At 39.5% G+C, this 27112-nt stretch overlaps 1 protein-coding gene across 5 annotated transcripts in view; it reads left to right on the forward strand.

Moving 5' to 3' along the window:
- The window catches only part of TTC17 (tetratricopeptide repeat domain 17), a 157619-nt gene that overhangs the window by 99363 nt on the left and 31144 nt on the right, over positions 1 to 27112 (forward strand). For all 5 annotated transcript variants that reach the window (XM_065881707.1, XM_065881706.1, XM_065881709.1 and 2 more), the window contains 5 exons: positions 11509 to 11768; positions 12251 to 12404; positions 16820 to 16940; positions 18845 to 19004; positions 19924 to 20007. In XM_065881707.1, the coding sequence (XP_065737779.1) occupies positions 11509 to 11768; positions 12251 to 12404; positions 16820 to 16940; positions 18845 to 19004; positions 19924 to 20007 (779 nt within the window). The remainder of the gene's footprint in view (positions 1 to 11508; positions 11769 to 12250; positions 12405 to 16819; positions 16941 to 18844; positions 19005 to 19923; positions 20008 to 27112) is intronic.

Genomic DNA, 27112 nt, shown 5'->3' on the forward strand with positions numbered 1-27112 from the left:
TGACATCAGGTACCCATACAACCAAATGAACATCATAAGGGAGGTTGATACTGAGTAATGTTAAGGGGTTTTGGGGTTTTTTGGTTTGGTTTTTTTTTTTTTGGGCCACGCCACAGGGCATGCGGGATCTTAGCTCCTCGACCAAGGATCAGACCCATGGCCCCTGCAGTGGAAGCATGGAGTCTTAACCACTGGACCACCAGGGAAGTCCTGGGGTATTTTTTTCAGTTTACAGAAACTTCCTATTCCAATACAACTCCTTAATGAGTGGAATACTCATGACTACCAAATTAGAGTCTTTTCCTACGACAATTCAGAATAAAACCCAACCAAAATCTTATTCTTTGTCTCTTCGTTTTCCAAATACATCATTGCTTGAGGCAGATAACCTAGTGTTTAAGTTTCTTTAGTTTCATGTTTCCCACGTAGTTCCATTCCATCCCCATACTGGGAACACTGAATGGTTGCCCTGGCTAGGGCTAGGTGTTTGCCAAGTCCCTTCAACATTATGCAAATTGTCTCTTAGGGTGCATTCCTTTTCACATTGCTAATTTAATTATAGTATAATGATGACTCTTACTAGTTTTACTCTTAGCTACTAACTTTTTTTTTTTTTTTCCTGTGTGTAAATTCTGGGATACTGACAAGTCCACAGGGACCACAGTCATGGTATGTGGTTAGGAGTCAGAAAGACTCTGTTTTTTAATATAAAGAGTATGGTATAATAAAAGTCAAGCACAGACATTAAAGAATTTTTAAAAACTCTATTTTTGTAGGAAATTTTAAAGAAATACAAATAGTTAAGCCCGCTCCAGTAACCATAAATTATTATGATAATCACTACCTTTTGTGGTACTTTATACCTTACAAAGTTATGAATGTGTATTAACCTTGTGAAATAGATATTAACCCCATCTTGTAGCTGAGAAAATTGAGACTCAGAGTAGTTAGGTACCTTGCCTAACATCTTTACTAGGTGACGTATAACTAAAACTCATCCTCAGGCCTTCAGCTTCCATACACTGTGTGTCATTTGCCTGTGGTTCTCAGAAATAGGGGTTTGACCTATGGGATGCAGCAAAAGCAGTTCTAAGAGGGAAGTTTATAGCAATATAAGCCTACCTCAAGAAACAAGAAAAATCTCAAATAAACAATCTAACCTTACACCTAAAGGAAGTAGAGAAAGAAGAACAAACAAAACCAAAAACTAGTAGAAGGAAAGAAATCATAAAGATCGGAGCAGAAATAAATAAAATAGAAACAAAGAAAACAATAGCAAAGATCAATAAAACTAAAAGCTGGTTCTTCGAGAAGATAAACAGAATTGATAAGCCATTAGCCAGACTCATCAAAAAACAGGGAGAGGACTCAAATCAATAAAATTAGAAAAGAAAAAGGAAAAGTTACAACAGACACCACAGAAATACAAACCATCCTAAGAGACTACTACTACAAGCAACTCTATGCCAATAAAATTGACAACCTGGAAGAGATGGAAAAATTCTTAGAAAGATATAACCTTCCAAGACAGAACCAGGAAGAAATAGAAAATATGAAGAGACCAGTCACAAGTAATGAAATTGAAACTGTGATTAAAAAATCTTCCAACAAACAAAAGTCCAGGACCAGATGGCTTCACAGGTGAATTCTATCAAAAATTTAGAGAAGAGCTAACACCCATCCTTCTCAAACTGTTCCAAAAAATTGCAGAGGAAGGAACACTCCCAAACACATTCTGTGAGGCCACCATCACCCTGATACCAAAATCAGACAGAGATACTACCAAAAAAGAAAATTACAGACCAATATCACCCAACAAAATACTAGCAAACAAAATCCAACAACTCATTAAAAGGATCATACACCATGATCAGGTGGGGTTTACTCCAGGGATGCAAGGATTCTTCAATATATGCAAATCAATCAATGTGATACGCCATACTAACAAATTGAAGAATAAAAACCATGTGACCATCTCAATAGATGCAGAAAAGGCTTTAGACAAAATTCAACACCCATTTATGATAAAAACTCTCCAGAAAGTGGGCATAGAGGGAACCTACCTCAAGATAATAAAGGCCATATATGACAAACCCACAGCAAACATCATTCTCATTGGTGAAAAAGTGAAACCATTTCCTCTGGATCAGGGACAAGACAAGGATGTCCACTCTCGCCACTATTTTTCAGCATAGTTTTGGAAGTCCTAGCCACGGCATTCAGAGAAGAAACAGAAATAAGAGGAATATAAATTGTCACTGTTTGCAGATGACATGATACTATATACATAGAGAATCTGAAAGATGCCACCAGAAAACTACTAGAGCTAATAAATGAATTTGGTAAAGTTGCAGGATACAAAATGCACAGAAATATCTTGCATTCCTATACACTAATGATGAAAAATCTGAAAGATAAATTAAGGAAACACTCCCATTTACCATTGCAACACAAAGTATAAAATACCTAGGAATAAACCTACTTAGGGAGACAAAAGACCTGTATGCAAAAAACTATAAGACACTGATGAAAGAAATTAAAGATGATACAAACAGATGGAGAGATATACCATGTTCTTGGATTGGCAGAATCAATATTGTGAAAATGACTATACTACCCAAAGCAAGCTACAGATTCAATGCAATCCCTGTCAAATTACCAATGGCATTTTTTACAGAACTAGAGGGAGACACAAAAGACCCCGAATAGCCAAAGCAGTCTTGAGGGAGAACACTGAGGCGGGAGGAATCAGACTCCCTGACTTCAGACTATATACTACAAAGCTAAAGTAATCAAGACAATATGGTACTGGCACAAAAACAGAAATATAGATCAATGGAACAGGATAGAAAGCCCAGAGATAAGTCCACGCACCTATGATCAACTAATCTATGACAAAGGAGGCAAGGATATACAGTGGAGAAAAGAGTCTCAATAAGTGGTTCTGGGAAAACTGGACAGCTACATGTAAAAAAATGAAATTAGAACACTCCCTAACACCATACACAAAAATAAACTCAAAATGGATTAGAGACCTAAATGTAAGACCAGACACTATAAAACTCTTAGAGGTAAACATAGGAAGAACACGCTTTGACATAAATCACAGCAAGATCTTTTTTGATCCACCCCCTAGAGTAATGGAAATAAAAATAAACAAATGGGACCTAATGATACTTAAAAGCTTTTGCAAAGCAAAGGAAACTACAAACAAGACAAAAAGACAGCCCTCAGAATGGGAGAATATATTTGCAAATGAAGCAACGGACAAAGGATTAATCTCCAAAATATATAAACAGCTCATGCAGCTCAATATTAAAAAAACAAACAACCCAATCAAAAAATGGGCAGAAGACATAAATAGACGTTTCTCCAAAGAAGACATACAGATGGCCAAGAAGCACATGAAGAACTGCTCAGCATCACTAATTATTAGAGAAATAGAAATCAAAACTACAATGAGGTATCACCTCACACCAGTTAGAATGGGCATCAGAAAATCTACAAACAGCAAATTCTGGAGAGGGTGCGAAGAAAAGGGAACCCACTTGCACTGTTGGTGGGAATGTAAATTGATACAGCCACTATGTAGAACAGTATGGAGATCCCTTAAAAAACTAAAAATAGATTTACCATATGACCCAGGAATCCCACTACTGGGCATATACCCTGAGAAAACCATAATTCACAAAGACACATGCACCACATTGTTCATTGCAGCACCATTTTCAATAGCCAGGTCATGGAAGCAACCTGAATGCCCATCGACAGACGAATGGATAAAGAAGATGTGGTACATATATACAATGGAATATTACTCAGCCACAAAAAGGAATGAAATTGGGTCATTTGCAGAGATATGGATGGATCTAGAGACTGTCATACAGAGTGAAGTAAGTCAGAAAGAGAAAAACAAATATCGTATCTAACATATATATGTGGAACCTAGAAAAATGGTACAGATGAACCAGTTTGCAAGGCAGAAATAGAGACACAGATGTAGAGAACAAACGTATGGACACTAAGAGGGGAAATTGGCGGGGGTTGGTGGTGGTGGTGTGATGAATTGGACGATTGGGATTGACATAAATACACTAATATGTGTAAAATGGATAACTAATAAGAACCTGCTGTATAAAAAAATAAAGTAAAATTTTTTAAAAAAGAAATAGGGGTTTGATAGATTAGAACTTTATTTTTTAATTTGTAAGGTCATTTTTAAAGAAAACCAGCATCTGCTATTACCATTATTTTATAAAACAACATTTTAATATCAAAAAAGTACAAAGGCAATCTTAGAATAAAGGTCAGTCTTTCTCAAAAATGGACAGTTGGCAACTTTACACCAACGAGTGTGTATCTGGATGGACATAAGTTGTGTGTGTGTATTATAATTTTAGATATATGTTCTTGTTTTGCTTCTCACTTTGCTAAGGATTGGTGAAAATCGTGTAGCTGATTAACATTTTAAAAACCACTGCTTTAATAGCTCATCATATACTCCAGAATTTCTGCCCCAGAAACCTGATCTGTGGAGCGTAGGTTTTGTAGTCAGAGATATTGTTATCATGTCCTGGCTCCACCACCTACTTAGTTGTTAAATCTTGGGCAAGCTGAGCCTTCCTTACCTCAAAAAAAAAAAAAAAGCCTCAGAGTGCTCTTGAATATTTAAATGAAATAACTTAGGGAAACATTTCTACCAGTACAGAGATGGACTAGCACACAGATGGAACTCAGGAAATGTTCATTTCTATCAATGCAAACACAGGTGTGACTCTGCTGCTTCCCGACCTAGAGGCTGCTTGTGAGCTAAAGTCCTCGCAAATACATACACACAGTATCTGCTCAATGAACGTCAGTAAAGGGGGCCCTGACATCTTTGCTCAAGAGTTATTACAGGAACAATTCCCTATTTGCTTTTCTAGGTTATTTTCTCCAAATTCTCATAACTATCCTAACCCAGATAAAAGAAGGAAGAGCACCACTGGTGCAAATGAAAACTCATGATTGTTGTTTTCTTCTCAGAAGTGAATCATTTCCCTGCCTACCTTAGTCTGAGTAATTTAATCTAAGCCTTTTGTGCCTTCTGATTACTGGCTTGAAATTTTATGCCATTGTTTATGCATTAAGTCTTCAGTCCACAGGTTTATACTCTGACTTCAAAGAAGAGATAACTGCCTTTTTTTTTTTTTTTTTTTTTGCGGTACGCGGGCCTCTCACTGTTGTGGCCTCTCCCATTGCGGAGCGCAGGCTCAGCGGCCGTGGCTCACAGGCCCAGCTGCTCCGCGGCATGTGGGATCCTCCCAGACCGGGGCACGAACCCATGTCCCCTGCATCGGCAGGCGGACTCTCAACCACTGCGCCACCAGGGAAGCCCAACTGCCTTTTTTCAATTGAAGTGCAGTTGCTGTACAATGTTACATGTTACAGATGTACGATATAGTGATTCTTAAAGGTTATCCTCCATTTATAGTTGTTATAAAATATTGGCCATTCTCCGTGTTGTACAATATATCCTTGTAGCTTATTTTATACTTAATAGTTTGTACCTCTTAATCCCCTACTCCTATATTGCCCCTCCCTCCTTCCCTCTCCCCACTGGTAACCTCTGGTATGTTCTCTATATCTGTGAGTCTGCTTCTTTTTTGTTATATTCACTAATTTGTTATATTTTTTAGATTCCATATATAACTGATATCATACAATATTTGCCTTTTCTGTCTGACTTATTTCACTTAGCATAATGCCCTCCACGTCTGTCCATGTTGCTGCAGAGAAGGCACTAGAACTCCAGGCAGAATTGCCCAAGGTCCTATGGTGGTGGAGTCCTAATTTGAAACCAACTTCGTCTAATTCCATAGTATACTTTCTATTTTGTGAGACAAAGGAACATATCCTTAAAGGTAGAATGTGCCTGCTTGCCTTCAGAAACCACAGTCTAATAGTAAATGGATATTAATCATGTAAGACTTTCTGGAGGAGATGTTTTGAGTCCAAACTTTGAAGGAAGGATTTTGTCTTGCTGGTCATTTCTTTGAAGGTGTGACCTTTACCTCTGTTTATTCTCGATCTATTTCATTTTGAACGTAGCACTTATCTTTTCAGACTCTACTCCCTAAAACTCTTCTTGAAACCTCTCTTCCGAGATTATTAATACTGCTTCTTATCAAACACAGTCACCTTTTTAAATCACCTTCTGAGGGTCCTCTCCCTCTCAGTAGTGTTCCCAGCATAGTCTGGCTTCTGCTTCTCCTCCAGGCATGGGCAGCTCAGGCTCTCCCTGGGTAGCCCATTCCAGTTCTGACCATTCATAAGTCTTTCCTAATATTGAGCTAAAATGTGACTTCTCGTTTCTAGTCCTGCGCTCTGAGGCTAACAAAGTCTTGCCTCTCGCTAATGTCACATTTCCTTAGACATTTGAAGATGAGTGTTGTTCCTGTCTACCCACCCCCCATGTTTTTGTTTCTTTTAGCTAAATGTCCGCACTTTCTTCAATAATTTCTCTTTATTATAGTTTTTAGTCCCTTCAGCATCCTTGAAGTACTCACTCTGGAATTTTTTTTTTAATCTTTCCAGCAAAATATTTTTCAAGTCTGATTGTGTGTGTGTGTGTGTGTGTGTGTGTGCGCGCAAATGCGTGCAGTATATCAGCTACTCTTCCTACTACGGGATCACCCTTGATTTCTTCAGTCCTTCTTCATTTAACATGGTTTTGAGTACTTTAACCAAGTCACTTTTCTATGAATATGGTCCACTTTGAAAATCTCTTAAACTGTGGTACCCAGACCATGAATTTCCAGGTGTGTCTGGAATGTTGCAAAGTTACAGTGGACTCCTTTTTTTTTTTGCGGTACGCGGGCCTCTCACTGTTGTGGCCTCTCCCATTGTGGAGCACAGGCTCTGGGCGCGCAGGCTCAGCGGCCATGGCTCACGGGCCCAGCCACTCCACGGCATGTGGGATCTTCCCAGACCGGGGCACGAACCCATGTCCCCTGCATCGGCAGGCGGACTCTCAACCACTGCGCCACCAGGGAAGCCCTGGACTTCTTTTTTTCTTCCTTTTTTTTTTTTCTTTCTTTTTTCTCTCTGTTTTTGGTTTGTTTTTTTCTTTTTCTAATCAGAACTACATACGCTTCTCTCCATCTCTCAACACTTCTCCTTGTCCCTGTGATTCTTGCCAGATTACCTCACAGACTCAGCTGTGAGTTTTCCCAGTACCCTGAGATAAGATTCATCAAAGTGAAAAAACATGAACTCATACAAGCCTCACTGCGGGTGCTCAGTCTCTTCACTTCACAATATTTATTCTCCTTTTTCCAGTTTGAAAATGGTACATGTTGAAGAAGATAAAGAAAAAATAAAGATATGGGTCTCAGTCTCTCTGTTTCCAGTTTTCATCATAGCATCTGCCCCGCAAGCAGCAGTCTAATATTTACTTTTTCTTCCTACTTCAAGTATAACTTAAAATCTTCTGAGATCCCTCTCTAGTCCAGACCTTTCTCCAGACCTGACTTCTGTATTTCCAGCTGCTTATTGGACAATGTTTGGAGATATGTTCCTCCATCCATTCTAGCCTAGACCATAGCTCCATGGGTTGTTATATCCTGAGCCCTCAGCATATTCTTAAGCACATAACAACAGGTGTTTAAATGAATTAATGAATGAATAAGCTTCTGAAATCCCAACACTATCCTATTGTCCTCTACCAGTTCCATCATCTTTGTAAATAACATTATGTTTTCATATTCACCGATGCTAAAATTTCACATAGTAAAAAAATCTTGACATCATCTTTGGATTTATTCTGTTTGCCATTATATCCATATAATTACCAAATTCTATTAATTTTTCTTCATTGAAATTTCTTCATGCCTCTTTCCCTCCCTTTCTAAAATCTCCCATTTACCCCCAGCCAACTTCTCTTTATATAACTCCTATAGAGATTGTTGAAGCACCTTTATAATTGTCCTGTGTTCTGTCTTCCTTCTGTCCTCCACCCCCTAACTCCTAAATCACCAGCTGATTTACTAATCTAACCGTTATAAATATTGTGGCTCTCATCTTGTTATTCTTTGCTTAACATACTAGAGGCTCCCTTTACAATGAATCTTCTTCCTGACTTTCCCAGATACTCTCAGTGTCACCCACTTTCCCCAAATATCTTACTGGCTGATATACTCTGTATATGTTTTTTGTTCTAGTTAATTTAAAATTAGTAGCGCCTTCACATATACCTTCCTTATGCCTGTATCTATATGGGTGTATATGGGTATGTGAGTATATACATACCTGCTTTTTTAGTTTCATCACTCGGGGAGTGCCCTCCCTGAACCTCTGTTCTGTCTGAATCCTGCCTCAGGTAGTCTACTCTCCTGTAAGAAGCATTTTGTGACCACATTCAATTGTGTTTTTCCTTTAGAAAAAAAAATTTAATGTAATTGTTCTCTCATTGTTTAATGTATTGATGTATATTTTTGTGTCTCCAGCTTGATTATTTTTAATTCCTTGGGACCAGATTCCTTTTGCTCCCAGCATGGAGATGGGCATGTAATAGGGTCTAAATAAATAAAGATTGGTTTATGTTTTCTCACTCGTAGCACATTTATGATCTCCCCATTCCTCACCTTTATTTGGTGGTGTTCTCTAAGAATTGCTATCACCCCAACCCCAGCAGCCTTGGAAAAGGCCGAATGGCTGCCAGCCGCAGCAGACCACAGCAAGTTCCATAGTTTCTCAATTGAATACTGATTTTCATCAATGAAAGGCCCCTTCTCTAAGAACTTTTTGATAATGATATCTATTACCATATGGTAAGGGCACGGGGAAGTATCAATCAACCTTTGGGACCTGGGCTTGCAGAACATTTTGCAACTAAAAAACATGAATGCTTTCTAGATAGTAGTAGTTACTGAATGGAAATAAGGCTTCCACACACAGTATCCCTATGCAGCTCTAACTATACACTGGGGAATTAGTTACCGGCTGTCTACCTTTGACCAAAAGCCACTTTTCTTTAAACCCGTATTCTTGGCTATGGCCAAATCTATCAAAAATCCTCTTCTGTCTCAGGACCAGGTGCAAGGAACCCCATGGCCATAGGAGAAATAAGGAGAAGAAGCTAAAATAACATGAGGAGTACTTAGAGGTAGCTCTGTTGCCAGGCAATTCTAATTAAGTTCCTTTTTGGGATCCCTATAGCAATCCTTTTCAGCTGCTTTCCGGGATTAGCTACTGAGACGTTTGTAAGTCACGTAGTATGCCAGACACTATGCTGAAAACATGGTGCCTGCCTTTCTGTTTGCTTACTGTTCCTCTGGGTTGACAGTACTTTAACAGATGACACTTTTTAGAGTTTAAAAAGTCTTGAATTTCCAGCAGGACAGGGCAGAAAGAGGAACAGCAGATCCTCAAGGATCTCACAAAGCAAAGTATTCCTGAGTTCCCATTAATTGATTCTACAGCTACTTGTGCCTGCTGTGTGCCAGGTGCAATGTTGGACATTTGGAATATAGTAGCAAACAAGATACAAACTAAAAATAAAAACTCTTTGTCCAGCCTACTTATACTACTGGCCACATAATTTTGGCAAGTAACCAAACATTTTTATCCAAATACCCTAAAGGAAAAGACTTTACAAACCCCTGCTTTACTTTATTCCTGTTTCAGAACATTAATGACAATGTTAAGCAATAGAATCTAGCAGGTTGGCTCAGAAAACCTAAAAGAAACTTACTTGGAAGGGCAGCAGTACATTTTGTAGTCACCTGTTAACACACGGAAGAGCCCTATAGCGTTTTCAAGAACGACAAGAGATTTCTTGCAGTACTCTCAGCCTGGCAATGACCTTCCCACATTCTGGAATAGAAAGTGGGATAGGAGATAAGAGATGCCACCAGAGAGCTAAGGGTGACGCTGCAGACCTTCTGTGAGAGGGGCTCAAAGCTTTGTTTTTAGCCATGGTAATCAGCCATCTTTCCTACCCCAAGCCTTCTCAGAAACTAAAACTATGCATTTCTAAAATGGGTTACTCACTATGGCTATAGGTCTGGTGATATGGTTATGAGATTCCTGACGTTGGCCTTATTAATGCCATGTTCTAAATCACTGAACGAGCCAGAATTACCAATTGAAGATTATTGAGATAACGCAGACTGGCATTTTGTGAGCAATCAACCCCAAGCTCTCAGGTTGTCCAGTGGGTACATATTACAAAAGGAGGCATTCCATTTTGTTGTTCATTTGTGTACCCTGTACACTTCCAAAAAGGATTGAAGATAACTTTCACAGAACACACAATATAAGATTGAGCCATTAATTCAAAATAGCAAAAGTTAAATAGTAAAGAATTTTTTTAAGAAAGGAAGGCATTCTATTAAGAAACTTAGACTAATTTTGCCTTAAGCTTTCTAGGTAAGCATAGAGAGGAACTTGTAAGGTTGTGTAACCTGCAGTGTATAATAATGGAAACATACTGACTTCTCAAGAGAGAATTTTTACTAGGCCATTGCACTGAGAAACATCCATGAGAGTCTTTATATAAGAAACATGAGCAACGTAATAAATATCTTGATAACCATTTTAGAAAAAAATTACACTAGTATATTGCTATTTCTTATATTAGCCATTAGTGAAAATGGGAGCCTTCGTGTGGAATTAGGATAATTGTCCACTAAACAAATCATTGTTCAGTTAAGGCAGACTGTACGGTCTGAACAGCTATGATATTTCATATGCTATTTGAATAAAGCTTGAAGAATCCTCTATATATATTAAGTAAATAATATTTCATAATAAACTTCATCTTTGCCATCTCTGTCTCATGTCTAGAGCAAGTTGGGTTTTTTTCCCTAAAAAATACACATATAAAACAGCCATCTTCAGGACTTCCCTGGTGGCGCATTGGTTAAGAATCTGCCTGCCAACGCAGGGTACATGGGTGCAAGCCCTGGTCCGGGAAGACCCCACATGCTGCGGAGCAGCTAAGCCCATGTGCCACAACTACTGAGCCTGCACTCTAGAGCCCACGAGCCACAACTACTGAGCCCATGTGCCACAACTACTGAAGGCCGTGCACCTAGAGCCTGTGCTCTGCAACAAGGAAAGCCACCTCAACAAGAAGCCCACGCACCACAACAGAGAGTAGCCCCGCTCGCTACAACTAGAGAAAGCCTGCGTGCAATGAAGACCCAACACAGCCCAAATAAATAAATTTATTTTAAAAATAATTTAAAAAATAAAATGGCCATCTTCATGCTCACTAGTGACATAATCTATGACCTCCTGCCATCTAGCTGCTGCCATTGTGCTCAGCCAGGTTTTTTACAAAAGCTAGATGACAAAGATGATATGATATTATGAATTTTGAAGATGTTGAATGGTATTTTTATGAAGATGGACTATAGAAGTGCCTCTAAACAGAGCCAGAACTTTTCTCAGAAAGCATGGTTGGAGTCCTTCAAGTACTTGAATGATTGTAATTTTTAATAACATGCTGGCACTTGATTGCAGGTACAGTGGTTGAGGAAAGCAATGGTTCTGATGAGATGGAGAATTCAGATGAAACAAAAGTGTCAGAAGAGATTTTAGCTTTGGTGGATGAATTTCAACAGGCATGGCCTCTGGAAGGCTTTGGGGGAGCACTAGAGATGAAAGGACGGCGTCTGGACTTACAGGGGATACGAGTACTGAAGAAAGGCCCCCAGGATGGAGTGGCCAGAAGCTCTTGCTATGGAGACTGCAGAAGTGAAGATGATGAAGCAACAGAGTGGGTAAGTGTTTGCTAACTCAATTCTTATCAAATTGTAGCCCAGGTCTTTGCGGGTATGGGAGGTGCTCCTAGTTTGCAAAGTGTAACGGTTTCTATTGGGTGAGTGGCTCTACTTTACTCCACGTTCCAGTCAGCCTTCACATGGGAATTGTACTGCCAGAAGCATTTCATGTTACTTAGGTATCGCTGGCTCTTCCAGGAGGCAAAGGAAGTGGGATGGGTGTGAAACCACACTCAAAGCCCGCAGACTTGGGAACAGCCCAGTTCAGACATCTTACTTTTCAGTTTCCTCTATACCCTTCAAGGCTAGGTTATTTTATTTATTTCACTAAACATTTTTCATCTAGATCTTTAAGAATTAAACTGAAGGAAGGAACTTAACCCTAGCACAAGACTGATTATTCTTAAAGCCACCAATACCCACAGCCATGGACAGAAGTGATAACTGGTCTCATTTGTCCCTAACATGTTTTCGTTTCCCAGATCACATTCCAAGTCAAACGTGTAAAGAAACCCAAAGGAGATCATAAGAAAACTCCTGGGAAAAAGGTAGAATCGAATCAGGCAGAAAATGTACATCGTAACCAAGCAAACCTGGAGATCACTGGCCCAAAGGTGGCATCTCCTGGGCCACAAGGTAAATTTGAATATTTAATATGCCAGTTTCTTCTTTCAGATTTCACTGTCTTAGTTCTCACAAAAGGTGTGTTTGCAGCTTGAAGTAAATCAGATGTGAACGTAATTGAACCAAGTGAGCAAGAAATGAGTCATCGATATAAAGTTTTGTTTGACATATACTTGGTTTTTTTTTTACCATTGGCCATTTGACTTACAATCTTACCATCTTGAACTTAAATATCCTATTAATTCCTAACAGTCTAGTTTAATATGTAAAACTGTAAGTTTGAGACAGACTCCCTGGTTTCACACACCAGTTTTGCCATTTAGTTCTCTGTGCCTCATTTTCCTTATCTATAAAATGGCGATAATTGCATCTGTCTTATAGGGTGGTTGTGAGTATTATATGAGTTTATACATGTAAAGTGATTTAAATGAACTGGGCACATAGGACTCAATAAGTATTAACTATTTAGTAACATTTTGTTTGTCAGATATCTCTTTAAGTATTGGATAAATGCTTTGGAACTACTCCCCAGAAAAAAAAAATGCATTTACATCAAAATTTGGCATGTACTTTCAGGGTTCATAGTTGTCCCGAAGTCTATCTTTGGACTCCAGGTTCCGGGCCATTGCCACGAGTCCAGTTGACTTTCTTTTCCAACAGTGAAATAGTGGTGATAGAATTTCATTTTTTAAAAGAAGTCTCCTTTTTTAAAAGGATATTTTCACTGTCTTAGACTTCAAAAATTCAAGGTAAGTTCATGAAAATGTGTCTTATTTAAGTTGTATTTACCAAAGCTGAAAGCAAAGGACACATAATAAAATGTAAAGAATGAGGTCAACTTGGCTAAATCCCAGAATGATCTGTGATTTGAGAAAAGTACTAAGGACACCAAAAAGGATACTTTGTCATGACTAGAGTTGAAAGTATGAAGTAGCTTTACTGTTTAAGAAAAAGAGCATGTGCTAACATGTTATGGAAAGAAAGCAACACTTCCTCTAGTAGGTCCGTCTGCAGTAGCAAGGAAAAAGATATTCAAACTATAAAACATGATTATAGCAATGAAACTTCCAATGGATTAAGTAGTAAATGTAATAAAAACATAAAAGAGGAAAATTCAAATGGATATTTATATACTTTTAAGGTGAAAAAGGACTTTCTAAAGCAGAGAGAAGAAGAAAAATAAAATAATTCTGGCATCAGAAAACACTACAAAATAGAAAGACAAAGGATTGAAACAGTATTTTTGCAGAATGTTTATATATATTTACAGAATATATGATAAGCAAAGGATATCAACATCATTTAAAGAACACCTACAAATTGATAGAAAAAAATACAGCATTTCAATAAAATATGTACAGAGTACATAGGCAATTCACCACATACACACTCACACACACACACTCACACACACACACAGCCACTAAACGTGATAAAATGTTCAGCCTCACTAGCAGTCAAGGGAGTGCAAACATAAAATGTGATCTGCCAGTTTTGCTTGTCAAATTATTTGTGTAATACACAGTGAGAGTTAATAAAGTGAATTTTGGGATAGTTTGACTAGATGTATCAGAAAATTTTTAAAAATGCCAGCAGTTCTACTTCTAGTAACTTACCCTAAATAAATTATCTGACAAGTGTGAAAGATAGAAGTACAGAGATTGATCTTCGTGCTGCTTACCATAATAAAAATTTGAAAAATACCTAAATGATGATAGTTGCCTAAATACATGACAGCACGTTCTTGCCATGACTGTGTAGCCAAGATGTTTATACTTTAGTAGGTGAACAAACGCAGTTTATAGAATAGCACATACAGAGAATACTTCAATTTTTGTAAAACAGTAAATATACTATATTTTGACTACATTTTTTTTCACATTTCAGTATCTCTGAAATTGAGATCATCTTACAATTGATAGTATCTTAACTAATAATTGGCAACATTTTTCTTTCTTAAATCATGTAAAATAATGTGTACCTTACAGTTGATGACATCTTAGATTTGATGAAATATGCTAAAATAAACAAGCACATAGAAACGAGTTTAGGAGAGAATACTCTAAAATGTCATAAATTATCATCTCTGGGTGCTCATAGGGCTGCAGGTGATTTTCTGTTTTCTTCTACATTCTTTTCCGTTTTCTAAATATTTTATAATAAGCCTATATTACTTTAACAAACAAAAACTAAAAATTTCTTGTAAAAGTGAAAATTAAAGCTCAGGGTGATTGTGATGATAGGAGAGCACGTAGACAATTTTAAATGGATTCAAGGAGGTGGGCCTGTGTAAGGCACTGAATATACTTGCAAATGAGATCATGGAACTAAAGCGTCACTGTCACTAAAGTGAAAAGTTCTGAAGCAAGAGAAGACTGGAGAGGTTCAGTATCCCAATTTTCAAATAAGTATGGATTCTGTCCACTACCAAGTGATAAGGAGTTTGTGATAAATTCTGACAAAGTTCTAAAGCAAATTATTAAACCAGTACTTTGTGAGCCCATGGGGGAAGAGTAGGGATCATTAAGGGCCATTGTAGATTTTCTAAGAATTAATAAAATTAATAATGCATAACTAATTTCATTTCCTACTTTGGTGAGGGCTAGTAGACTGGAAGGCCAGGAAAGTGTCATAGACATAATGTAACTAGATTAAAGCAAAGCATTTAACAGAGTGTCTTATGATATCCTTGTGAACAAGGTGGAGAGTGGTACGCTCAAAGACTCCCCAGTGCCTGCAGCATAAAGGCCAAACTTTCTAGTGTGGTGCACAAGACTGTTTACAGCCCAGCCTTTCTCTCCCCTTCAGTACCATTCTCTGAACCAACCCTGCTCTTGTTTTACCTCCTTGTCTTTGCACATGCTGTTCCCTCTGCCTGGAATGCCCTTCTGCCACTCAACGGTGCTAAAATGTCACTCATCTTTACACTTCAAACTCCAATGCCATCTCTTCCTTGGTACCTTCAGGCAGCATTAGTTGCTGTCTCCTCTATGCAGCTGTTCTGTACCTTCACTCTAGCACTTAACCCTATTGTGTTCTAATAATTTGTTTGTTTACCTTCCTCAGTAGACTGTGAGCTCAAGGGCAGGCCCTTTTATTATTCCTCTCTGTATCCCTAGTGTCTTAACACAGTTCCCAGTCTCTTATAACAGATGCTCAATAAACATTTTTCAAGTGAATTTCTTAAACATAAAAGAAAAATAATCCTTAGTGTGAAACCTATGGTTCAACTCTTTAACTTATTCATTTAAACAGGGTTCATTTGAAACTCTTCCAAACTGTTTTTTTCTATTCTATTAAAATCTAAATCTAAAGCCCTGCCTGTGTCTTAAACAGTTTTCTATCATTGGTAAATTCCTACAGTATAAAAAGAGCTATACAGAACCAAAGTTCTCCTTCCTGTCCATTCCAGTCGAATTTCTACAGAAGAATCCTTCCTAGATAGGACTTAATTCTGCTCTTTTCTTGGGGACTTGATTTAAGTAAAGGGCCTACACCCAAAAGGTAGTACCTTTGAAGGGTACCATAAACAGAGCTTTCAAAGCCCAGTAAAGCCTTAAATAGCATGACTGGGAATGTGCACGTTAGAGTCAAACAGACCTGGATCTGAATCCCATTTCTGCCACCTAGTAGGCAGGTGACCCTGGGCAAGTCACTTGATTTCTCTGAGCCTCTGTTTTCTCATCTGAGAAAAGAGGATTAAAATCTGCCTCATGAGGTTACAGATATAAAGCCCTTAGCACAGGACCTGAACAATGGTAAGTGCTCTGGAAATAAATGATAACCTTTCATTATCATCATTATTCTCTAACCTACTGCTTTTCTTTACAGCAGGGGTTCTCTACCAGGAGTGACGTCGCCCTCCCAGGGAACATTTGACAGTATCTGGAGGCATTTTGGGTTGTCATATGTCAGGGAGGGTGCTGCTGACATCTGTTGGGTAGAGGCCAGGGATGCTGCCAAACATCCTCCAGTGCACAGGACAGCTCTCACAATGTCAGTAGTACCAGCTTAAGAAACCCTGCTTTAGAGATATATGTTTCTCCTGACTTAGAGTTGTCTCTATAAAATCAAAATGTATTGATTTTGAATAGAAAGCAATAGAAAGGTAAAAATTAAGTTTGGTAAAATGCTAACATTGAACAGTATTTTGACCCTTATCTCAGTCTTAAATCCAGTGAAGGGCACATTTATTTTTACTTCATCATCTGTCTTTGAAAACAAGGCTTTACTCAAAGATGATTGTTATTCCCATAGCTGTGAATGACAAGATTTTAGTTAGTTCTCTAGGTGGTAGAAATTCTAGACTAGAAGAGTGACTGGCACCTCTAATACACCAATCTGTATGAAGTAGTCACCAGGGCATAAGACACTATACATTCTGTTCCTTTGCAGTCGTGTCAATTGATGACATACTTTCCTTCCAGGAAAAAAGCGTGACTACCAGAGTCTGGGATGGCCCAGCCCGGACGAGTGCCTCAAACTCCGCTGGGTAGAGCTGACGGCCATCGTGAGTACCTGGCTTGCAGTTTCTTCAAAAAATATTGAGTGAGTATCTTAAACCTCTCCCTCCTTCATGGCATTTGTGACCAGTGATCCCACTGGGCCCCCGCTGACCTCATGGCTGCCCTTCTTTGTCAAGAGCTACTAGAAGAGTCGTCCTCTCTAGGGTTGGTGGTTCAGAGGATATCACAGTTGGACTCAGCCCATTGTACTGAAACAGTCGATGTGCCCCCTTCTCAGTGCCTTCACCCATACTTTCTAAGCTATCTAGAAGTCACAGCTAACTTACTTAGTTTGAATTAAAGACTGGATCTCTCTCAATCAAAGCACAAAACCTCCCTGACATGGTGTGCTTACAAAGGGAGCCAGAGCAAATCCAGATTTACAAGCACCTACCGGGACACAGGCGAGCAAGGTTGCCTGTCTTATAGCTGCTTTTTCCTCCTTGGATAATCAGTCTCTTTTTTTGGCCCCTTTTCTACCTTTTAAGCATTGGAGTTCCCCAAGATTCACCACTAAACCTTCTTATTTTACAGTCACTCCTAGTCAGACTGCTCTACTCCCAGAACTTCTGAATATTTTTCAAAACCACCTGCTTTTCTTCATCCCCATTGCAGCCTCCTTAAACCAGAGTACCGTCATCTCCACTTAGATTCATTCAGTAGCCTCCTAGCTGGTCCTTTTGGTTTATTCATTCTTGCATCCCTTCAGTCCATTCTGTCCACAGTACTCAGCATTATTCCTCAAATATAAGTCAAATAATTCTTAAAATACTCTAATAACTTATAATAAATATCACTGTTCACAGTGGCCCACAGAGCCCTTCATGATTTGCTCCCTGCGTGTCTTTCCATCTTCAGCTCTGCCCTCCCCCCTCCCTCCCTTCACATGTAGTATCTCCTTCGCCTGCGCCCGGTGTTCTCAGCACCTTCTCCCTTCCTGGTTAATTCATACTCCTCCTTCTGGTCTCCACGTAAATCTCTTCCGCAGGAAGTCCTTCATTAACCACCTCCTTCCTCCATCAGCATGGAGGAAATATACACCCTCCTGTAGTAAACTGACATCGCACTGTGTTTTTATCTTTTACAATTCATCACATCTGTAATAAGCAACTATCACAAGACTATGAGCATCATAACTGTGGGAACTGGGTATGTTTTGTTAATTATTATAACCCTGATATCTGACATGTAATAGGCTGTGAATAAATAGTGAATGAATGAATGTTTGCATAATATGTGTTAAACTTTTTAAGTAGCTATAACAAAATTTGGCAGTGCCAATTTGCCACATCAGTATATATGATATATATATGATAGGGTATAACATTTAGCCTGTCTATAGCAGGAAAATGACCCCTTTGGAACCATGAAGGGAAGTACTTGTATCTTATACATAGATACAGTGAATAGCTGGATCTGTATAACATTTACTGTCTAAACTTTAGGTAACTTTTTCTGTGGGGACAAGTGTACTTCTGTGCATAGAGGGAAAGTAAAAGATAGGAACCACCTGTGGGTATTTATCACTATCTGTACCCTGGAAGAAGAAGTCCTAGAAGAAAACCCACCTGGTTTAAAACCTCCCCAGTGAGAAAAAGTGGCCCAGCAGCAGTAAGGAAATCAGACATCACGGTGCATAGAAAGGAGGCAGCTTGAGGAGACTGAGAAAATACTGAGTTCAAGGCTCAGATCCCAACACTGCTGCTTTGACCCAGGGTACGATATCTATTCATACATTCAACAGATGGTCATTACCAGGCACTGGAGTCCTTGTACCTGTAAAATGAGAGCTCAGACTAAATAACTTCTGAAGTCTCTTCCATTGTGAGATTCTGTGGTTCCAGACACTTCTAATAATATGTTGAAGTTATGGTCAGCTGATTATTAATACTCTCTCCCCACCCACTCAATTTTTCCATGGCTAAGGTGGTCCTCTCCATTTTTCAGCATCACAGAACACATAGACTTTGCCACTCCAATACAGCAGCCAGCGATGGAACCTGTTTGCAATGGCAATCTCCCCACGAGCATGCACACCCTGGACCACTTGCAGGGGGTTTCCAACCGAGCCAGCCTACATTACACGGGCGAGAGCCAGTTAACAGAGGTGAGTGCTTGGCTTTATTCAGCCTCTCTGTAGTTTTTAGCCCCACAGTCATGATGCAACTGATAGCAGAAAGCACAAGCAGCCAGGCCATATTTTTTTGTCTATTTTCAGATGGCTGTCATCTAGGTGGCTTAGGCCAAGCCTAATTTCTTTCAGGCCCTGTGACTGAGCTTATGCTTCTTTTTATGACCAGGAAATTTTAATTCTGATTTATTCCTTGAGGTGGGGAACATTCCGCTTGCCATCAGACAGAGGCTCTTCGTGAGAAATATTTGGGGCAGTTAATCCTCCTATTGACAGTCTTAAGAAGGAAGGGAAAGAGGACAGACCCAGCATATACGTAGAAGAATAATTGGAAAACATGCCACAGTAGAGGCATGTTAAATAAGTAGAGGATTTGTTAAATAAGTTTTGGTATAGATGTGAGATAGTATACAATAAGAGCCATTAAGAAAGATGTAGTAGAAATATATGTATTGGCATGAAGAAACTTTTAGAATATATTATGTGAAAATGTAGGTAATAGTTTACAATGTGATCCCATGGTATACAGTCTGTGAGAGAAATAATATATGTGTACATAGAAAAATATCTGAAAGATACATAAGCGATATCAACAGTGGTTGTGTCTGGGTGACAGGATTACAAGTGCTTTTTATTTTATTTACTCTATATTCTGTAATACTATAATGAATGTGTTTTACATGTCCGTAATTTTTGTTAAGTGAGAGAAGGCTGAGGGGATGGTAAAATGGCCTTCAGTGTATCTTCCACAAAATGCTTTACCAACAGGACCGCAGCAGGTACCCCAGAGAAGCAGTCTGCACCTGTGGTACAGTGCCCAACTCAGCGTCAGCAGTGTCACCAGACCTCACCTCATTTTCATTCCTCTAATCTACCATCTTTTTCCCTGTACCAGGTATTGCAAAATCTTGGCAAAGACCAATATCCACAACAGTCACTTGAACAAATTGGCACCCGAATTGCCAAAGTTTTGGAAAAGGTAAGTCACTCTGTAGGAAAGCTCTAAACTATTGCCCACTTTCTGACTTTTCCCGATTATTTGCCACTATGTGGCTCTGACCTGTTCTGTTAGTTACTTAATACTTGGTACCGAAGGGATGACGTGAAATGTTTCAATCACTTTTCCATTACTTTTTCCATCAATTGGTTAGTATTCTTTTTTGCTGCTTTGTTGACCTTCTGTGCTTAAACTTTACATGGTCAGTTTTCTCTTTTTTAGTCCAGCGTGGATATATTCAGGTGATGCCACTGTGAACTATGGAATCTAGGTATGGGAAATAAGTCAGGTGTTCCTTTTTTGGTGATAAAGAATATTTGGTATTTTGGATGGTGGGTGGGAATCACATCTTGAAATATCTTTTTTTCTTTGAAATCATGAAAAATATTTGCAAAACTATATTTTCATACAGAAAATACAATTGAGAGTCTCTAAGACTGTTCACCTGCCTCTGTGTGAAGAGGAAGTTTTAAAATTTTAATTCAATTATTTTATGGTTAAGAATCTCTCCGCTTTCTTATTATAATGATATTGAAGAGGTAACATAAAACAGTGGTTAAAAGGGTCGACTCCACTTCTAGTAGGTAGGGATAGGATAATCGCATCAGTTTAAAAGAGAGGAAGTGGAAGGCGCTCAGCAATCACTATTCCATGGGAATTCTGAAATTCATCTGGCCACGTGTCACCGGTTCCCCCAATTCCAGGGTAGGATATATTCCTTTTTAATTAATTAATTAATTTATTTATTGCTGCCCTGGGTCTTCGTTGCTGTGAGAGGTTTTCTCTAGTTGCAGCAAGCGAGGGCTACTCTTCATTGCGGTGCGCGGGCTTCTCACTGCGGTGGCTTCTCTTGTTGCAGAGCACGGGCTCTAGGCACGCAGGCTTCAGTAGTTGTGACTCGCGGGCTCTAGAGCGCAGGCTCAGTAGTTATGGCACACGGGCTTAGTTGCTGCGCGGCATGTGGGATCTTCCCAGACCAGGGCTCTAACCTGTGTCCCCTGCATTGGCAGGCAGATTCTTAACCACTGCGCCACCAGGGAAGCCCAAGGACATATTCCTTGAATAGGGCCTGTTTTGGTTCCTTGGGGTTGGTTTCCTAATCTGTTTCTCAGCTTTCAGCTCTTCTCTCTGAGCTGTCTTTCCTTTTCCTTAGGAGTGTCCTGTATTTGTAGCTGAATAGCTTACTCAGCTTGCTGCCTGTCTCTATCCTTGGCACAACTTCTTAGAAAAGCTTTGTGGACTTTCAAATTATAAGCCGTCCCATCAGACAAAAACCACACCCACAGATCTCTTCAAGAAGGCCCCTGTCTCCTTTGAACATGAGTCCGGGGCAATACCTTTAAGATTCTTAGACACCTTTGGTCTAACGGAGAGTCTCTGAGGCTTAAATCTAGAATCAGATCTTTCTGAGGTGATAGTAACAAAGTGTCTTACTGCCGTGCTTTTGATTTGATCTTAATCCTGAGGCCATAGTTTTACTGGTAGCACCTGGATTTGACTTTTTGTCAAAATCTTGTGCTGACTAGAGAAGCTGACAATTGAGAAAGTTTCATTTTCTAACCCTGCAAGTCCCAGGTTGGAAGCATTTTCTCTAAATTCTGCTTGAAAACTGCATAGTTCCTTGTTTAGGTCTCCTCTCTCTTTCAATACCTAAAAAAATTATAGGTGATTTTTTAAAAACCATTTGTCACTTTTAGCACTCTTCCTAGAGGTCTTCCTGGCCAGACCCACAGCTTTGTTAGGTATTTTCCTATATTCCAAGATACAGCCTCACTATTTGTTTTGCCAATAGATTATAATGCCGCTTCTCCAGGGTCCAATAGCAGTATCCCCAGTGCTCTTCCAACCTTCATTAATGGTCTCGTTGCTGCTCCTTCGTCAAGTGTCCTCAACCCGTTCCCCAGACTTATGTCACATGCTTTAAGTTTCTGTTGCGGCCACACTCCATTCTTGATGCCAAATACTATTTCCACTTATCTTTTTGCCTAATAAATCATGCCAGGATTTACTGGCTTAAAACAAAACTATTATTTGCTCAAGATTCTACAACCTGAGCTGGACCGTCTTCTGATCTGACTTGGAATCATTCATGCAACTATAGACATGTGGAGACCTAAGTGGGGCTGGCCGCCAAAGAAGGCTGGAGCAATTGGAATAGCTGGGACACAGTTGGATATCGTCTCTCTCCAAGTATTCTCTCTAGCAGAGAAGCTGGACCTTTTTACCTGGTGGCTCAGGGCTCCAAGAGGGTGAAAGCAGAAGCTTAGAGTCCATGCACAGAGGTGGAACAGCACCACTTTCACCCCTTCTATCTGTCAAAGCAAAGTCCCAGGGCAGGGGAAGTATCCTCCGCCTGCTGGCAGTGCAAAGACCATGGCCTATCTTTTATCTACCGCAGTGCCTTTAAAAGGAGCAACAATAAAACTGACAGCTTCTCAGTGGAAATGATGGAAACTAGAAGCCAATGTAATGATATCTTTAAAGTACTAAAGAAGAAAACTGCAAGCCTAAAATTCTATACAGCAGAAATACTGTTCAGAAATTAAGGTGAAGTAAAGATGTGTTTAAACCAATAAAATTCAGAGACTTAGGGCTTCCCTGGTGGCGCAGTGGTTGAGAGTCCGCCTGCCGATGCAGGGGACACGGGTTTGTGCCCCGGTCCGGGAAGGTCCCACATGCCGCGGAGCGGCTGGGCCCATGAGCCATGGCCGCTGAGCCTGCACGTCTGGAGCCTGTACTCCGCGATGGGAGAGGCCCCAATAGTGAGAGGCCCGTGTACCGCAAAAAAAAAAAAAAAAATTCAGAGACTTAGGCATCAGTAGGTCTGCACTGAAATAAAAATTAAAGGGAGTTCTTCAGAAAAACGATCCCAGCTAGAAATATGGACATGCCAGAGGGAAAGAAGAACACTGGAAAGAAAATATAAATGAAGAGTAATTGTACAAAATGATAACTGCACTGCCCTGAGGAGCTTCACCTTTATATATAACTAAAATTCATGGTAACAGTAACATAAACGATGGGAGGGAAATAAATGGGGTTTAAAAGTTCTAAGGTTTAATTGGTATCAGCCAAGTAGTAAAAGAAATAATTTGCATTGGACTGTAATAAGTAAGAATGTATGTTTTAAGCTCTAGGCTAACTACTAAAAATGGTTTTACAATATAATTCAGTGGAAAGAAAATGGAGTAACGTGAAACATTTGATTAATCCAAAGAAAATCGAGAAAGGTAGAGTCACATAAAAATAGAACACAAATAGTAAAATAGTAAATAAAGTATATCAGTAGTTAACTACAAAAAAGATTTATAATTTAAGCATTTTGTATAGAATGGATTTTTTAAAAATCCAACTATATGCTGCTTATAAGAGAAATTCTTCAAATATTAGGATACAGAAGGGTTGAAAGTACAAAGATGGAAAATAATATACCATGCAAACAATAAAAAAGGCAGATATGGCTACACTCTTTTTAAAAAAAAAAACTTTGAAGCAAGAAATATTATGAGAGTTAGAAGGGCTAAAATGAAAAAGATTGATGATACAGATGTTCAAGATGATATGGAGAAACCAGAACTCTGATACATTGCTGGTGAGAGTATAAAATGGTACAGTCATTTTGGAAGACAGTCTGGTAGTCTATTAAAAAGTTAAGCATATATGACCCAGTAATTTTACTGCTAGGTATTTATCAAAGAGACATGAAAACTATGTCCACAAAATACTTGTTAAAAAATGTTCACAGCAGATTTATTCGTAACATCCAAAAATCTGGAAACAGTAAGATGCCCATCAGTAGAAGAAGGGATAAACAGTGTTATATTTATACACTGGATACTATTCTGCAAGAAGGACCCTATATCCATATTGATGAATCTCAAAAATATTATTGCTAATAAAAGTCGTTGGACACAAAAAAAGTGTATAGTGCATGATCTCAACTATATGAAATTCTAGAACAGGCAAAACTAACCTATGGTGTTAGAAATCAGAACAGTGATTGCTTTGTGGGGGGAAGCGGTTGACTGGGAAGCAACTTGAAAGGACTTTCTGGAGTGTTGGGAGTTTTCTGTGTCTTTAAGCAATAGTCAAAACGGAATGTTATACCTAAGGTCTGAGCGTTTCTCTATTTAAATTATACCTTGATTTTTTTAAAATGAAGTTTAGATAACGGTTTTAGACCACAAGAAACTGAAAGATATATGTTATCAACAGACTTGCATTAAAAATCACTAAAGGGATTTTTTCAGGCAGAAGGAAAACTATTCCAGGTAGAAACTCAGAAATACAAGAAAGAGTGAAGAGCAACAGAAAGAGAAAATATTAGAGTATATGTAAATGAGTATGACAGTACAAAATAATAAGTAGTGTCTTCTGAGGTTACAGGTCATGACAACAGCAACACAAAAGGCAGAAAGGAATTGCACTGATCACTGTAGATGGTCTCAGGTCCAATTAGACATTTCACACTCATGTAATTGGCCTCACTTAGAGTGGGCTTCACCCAGAAGGATAAGGGGCTAGGACACCACAGCAGCATCAGTCATATACCTCCAGAATGAGCACTCACTTAGGCCAGGGACCATTCTCTGCCCACCCTTCTTTCCTGCCAAGTGCCTGTTCACATGCTCGGGAGCAAATCAAATGATTAAGTGTGGGAACTACCCTGGCTTAGATGCTCCAAGTTCCATATGAGAACCAGTATCTTTTGTAATAGCCACATGGGCATAGAGTGCTAGAAAGGGACACGGCTAGCTACAAGAACCATGGCACTTAGAGGCTCCAAGCTTCCTACCTGGTGTTTATAGTTTTTTCCCAGTCTTATCAGTCCAGATACAGTTTACCATCCAAGGCCATTTTTACTGTAAGTTGTCTTGCCTAGTGACAGCTAACATTCCCCCTTTATTAGGTCTTCAGGGAAATAGGGCTAGAAGGTAATCCAACATCAGTTTCCATTGTAGGCTCACAGACTGACCTCCATGACCTTGAGTTATTAACTTTAGTACAGTAGTTCTCAGACTTTAGGGTACACCACAATCACCTGGAGGACTTGTTAAAACAGATTGCTAGGCTTCTATGACAGGACTTACAGATTTAGTAGGTCTAGGGCCGGGCTTGAGAATTTGCATTTCTAGTAAGTTCACAGCTGATACTGAGTGATGCTGCTGATCTGAGGACCACACTTAGAAAATGGCAGTGATAACAAAGCAGAAGCACCCCTTTCCCATTTACCTTTCAGAAAAGAACAAGGATCTCCATATCCTCTCTGCTCCAACTTTTAAAATACTCAGTCGTTATCCTTTATTATTTCTTGAAGAGCCCATCTGTAGTTGTCTCTTTAGGGAGTTTTTAGTTTGCATTACCATAATTATCAGTAAGTGTCAGCAGGTGACATTGGTCAGGCTCCATTTTAGGGTTAAATCATTATGCACTATCAGAACCCTCAGTAAGCTGCCCAGGTTGCAGCTGAGGTTACTCTCCACACGTGGTAGCCTCTGCAGAGGTCTCACCTCTGGCCCCAGATGGACACCATGCTGCCACCATTGACCCCGCAGCCGGTTTGTATGCCAGGTTGCCATGTTGTCCTGTGTGACCTTGTGGGCTAGTGCAGAAATAGTTCTCCCATTTTTGTCTCCCCAGGTCTTCAGGTGGTGGCTTGTGGGCACTACTTTGTGCTGGTTAGACCTACAGCCAACCCAACTTGGGTCAGAACCAAGCTGCTCCACCTCCTTTTCTGATCCAGACCTAGTTACAAACATGGAGTCTTAAGCTCATGTGCTTGTCTCCTCCCTGCCCCCTGTCAGGCATCAATGCCTACTTTGGCTCAAATGCATCAACTACACCAAGGCAATATCATTCTTGCCAGTCAGCCCATTTGTAACTAGGTTTCTGGTCAGCTCCATTTCATGGACAGTGGGGCATTTTCTCTCAGCATAAGTTTGTCTCCAGCTTTCATCCATTCCTACAAGGGGAAGCTTTATCCCCTGTCACACAGTGTCGAGCTTCTGCCATCAGACTGTGGGAAAGTTGGCCCCCACTGAGGCTTCAGTCTAATCAGCATCTTCCTCTCCATTCCCTTTGTGTCCTGGTGCCTTGGCCATATTGAACCAAGGATATGAAAGTCTGTTTCATTGCTACTGCTGCTCTGCAGTGCCCACTGTTTGTGGTTTTAAGACCAGCTCGATAGATATTTCATACTTGCACACCTCAGTAGGGCACCTTTCTTGCCTCCACTGAGGAGGATATAGAACAGGACATACAGCAGGCCAGCAGGGAAGCTTTTCATGTATTTCTCCAGGAGTCCCCATAGCTCTCTGGCAGCAGTCTTGGGGACTGTTCTCTGCTCCAACCACCCAATTGATAGCTCAGGGATAAGGGATCAAGACCACATGGATGAGTGTGGGAACCACCCTGGCCTGGAAGTCTCAAGTTCCATGTAAGAACCAGTGCCTCTTTACCAGTCCTATGGACCTAGAGCCCAAGAGTTCCAACAAGGGACAAGAAACATCACACTGGGGAAAGCTCAGAGCTGTGGCTTCCTACCAGATCATCACAGTCCACTAGCAGTTTACAGTCAGATCATCTTTACCATAAACAATGTTGCCTAGTAATGTGGGTGACATTCTACCTTTATTATGTTTCCAGGGCAACTTAGCTGAAAAGTTAACATGAGATTAATTTCCCAGGAATACACATAGACAAAGTGTTAGGCTTTAACATTTCAGGAAAGTAATAAAATTAAAGTAATAATTTATATTTTTTGTCTGTAATAATTCAAAGATGCATGTTATACTTTTAGGCTAACCACTAAAAGAACAGTTAAAGTATAATTAAGGGAAAATGGAATCATAAAAAACATTTGATTAATTCATAAAGGAGGCAAGGAAGACAAAGGATTATAAAACAGGTGGGTGAAATAGAATACAAATGGTAAGATGATAGTGATAAACCCAATATATCAGTAATCACAATAAATATAAAAGGACTAGGTACCCCAATTAGAGTGCTAACATTATCAGACTAGGTTAAAATCTTGAACCCAATTATGTGCTGTTTAAAGTAGCACATCTTAATATAAGATACAAAA

Source organism: Phocoena phocoena, chromosome 8 (genome assembly GCF_963924675.1).
Source record: "Phocoena phocoena chromosome 8, mPhoPho1.1, whole genome shotgun sequence".
Classification (NCBI taxonomy): Eukaryota; Metazoa; Chordata; class Mammalia; order Artiodactyla; family Phocoenidae; genus Phocoena; species Phocoena phocoena.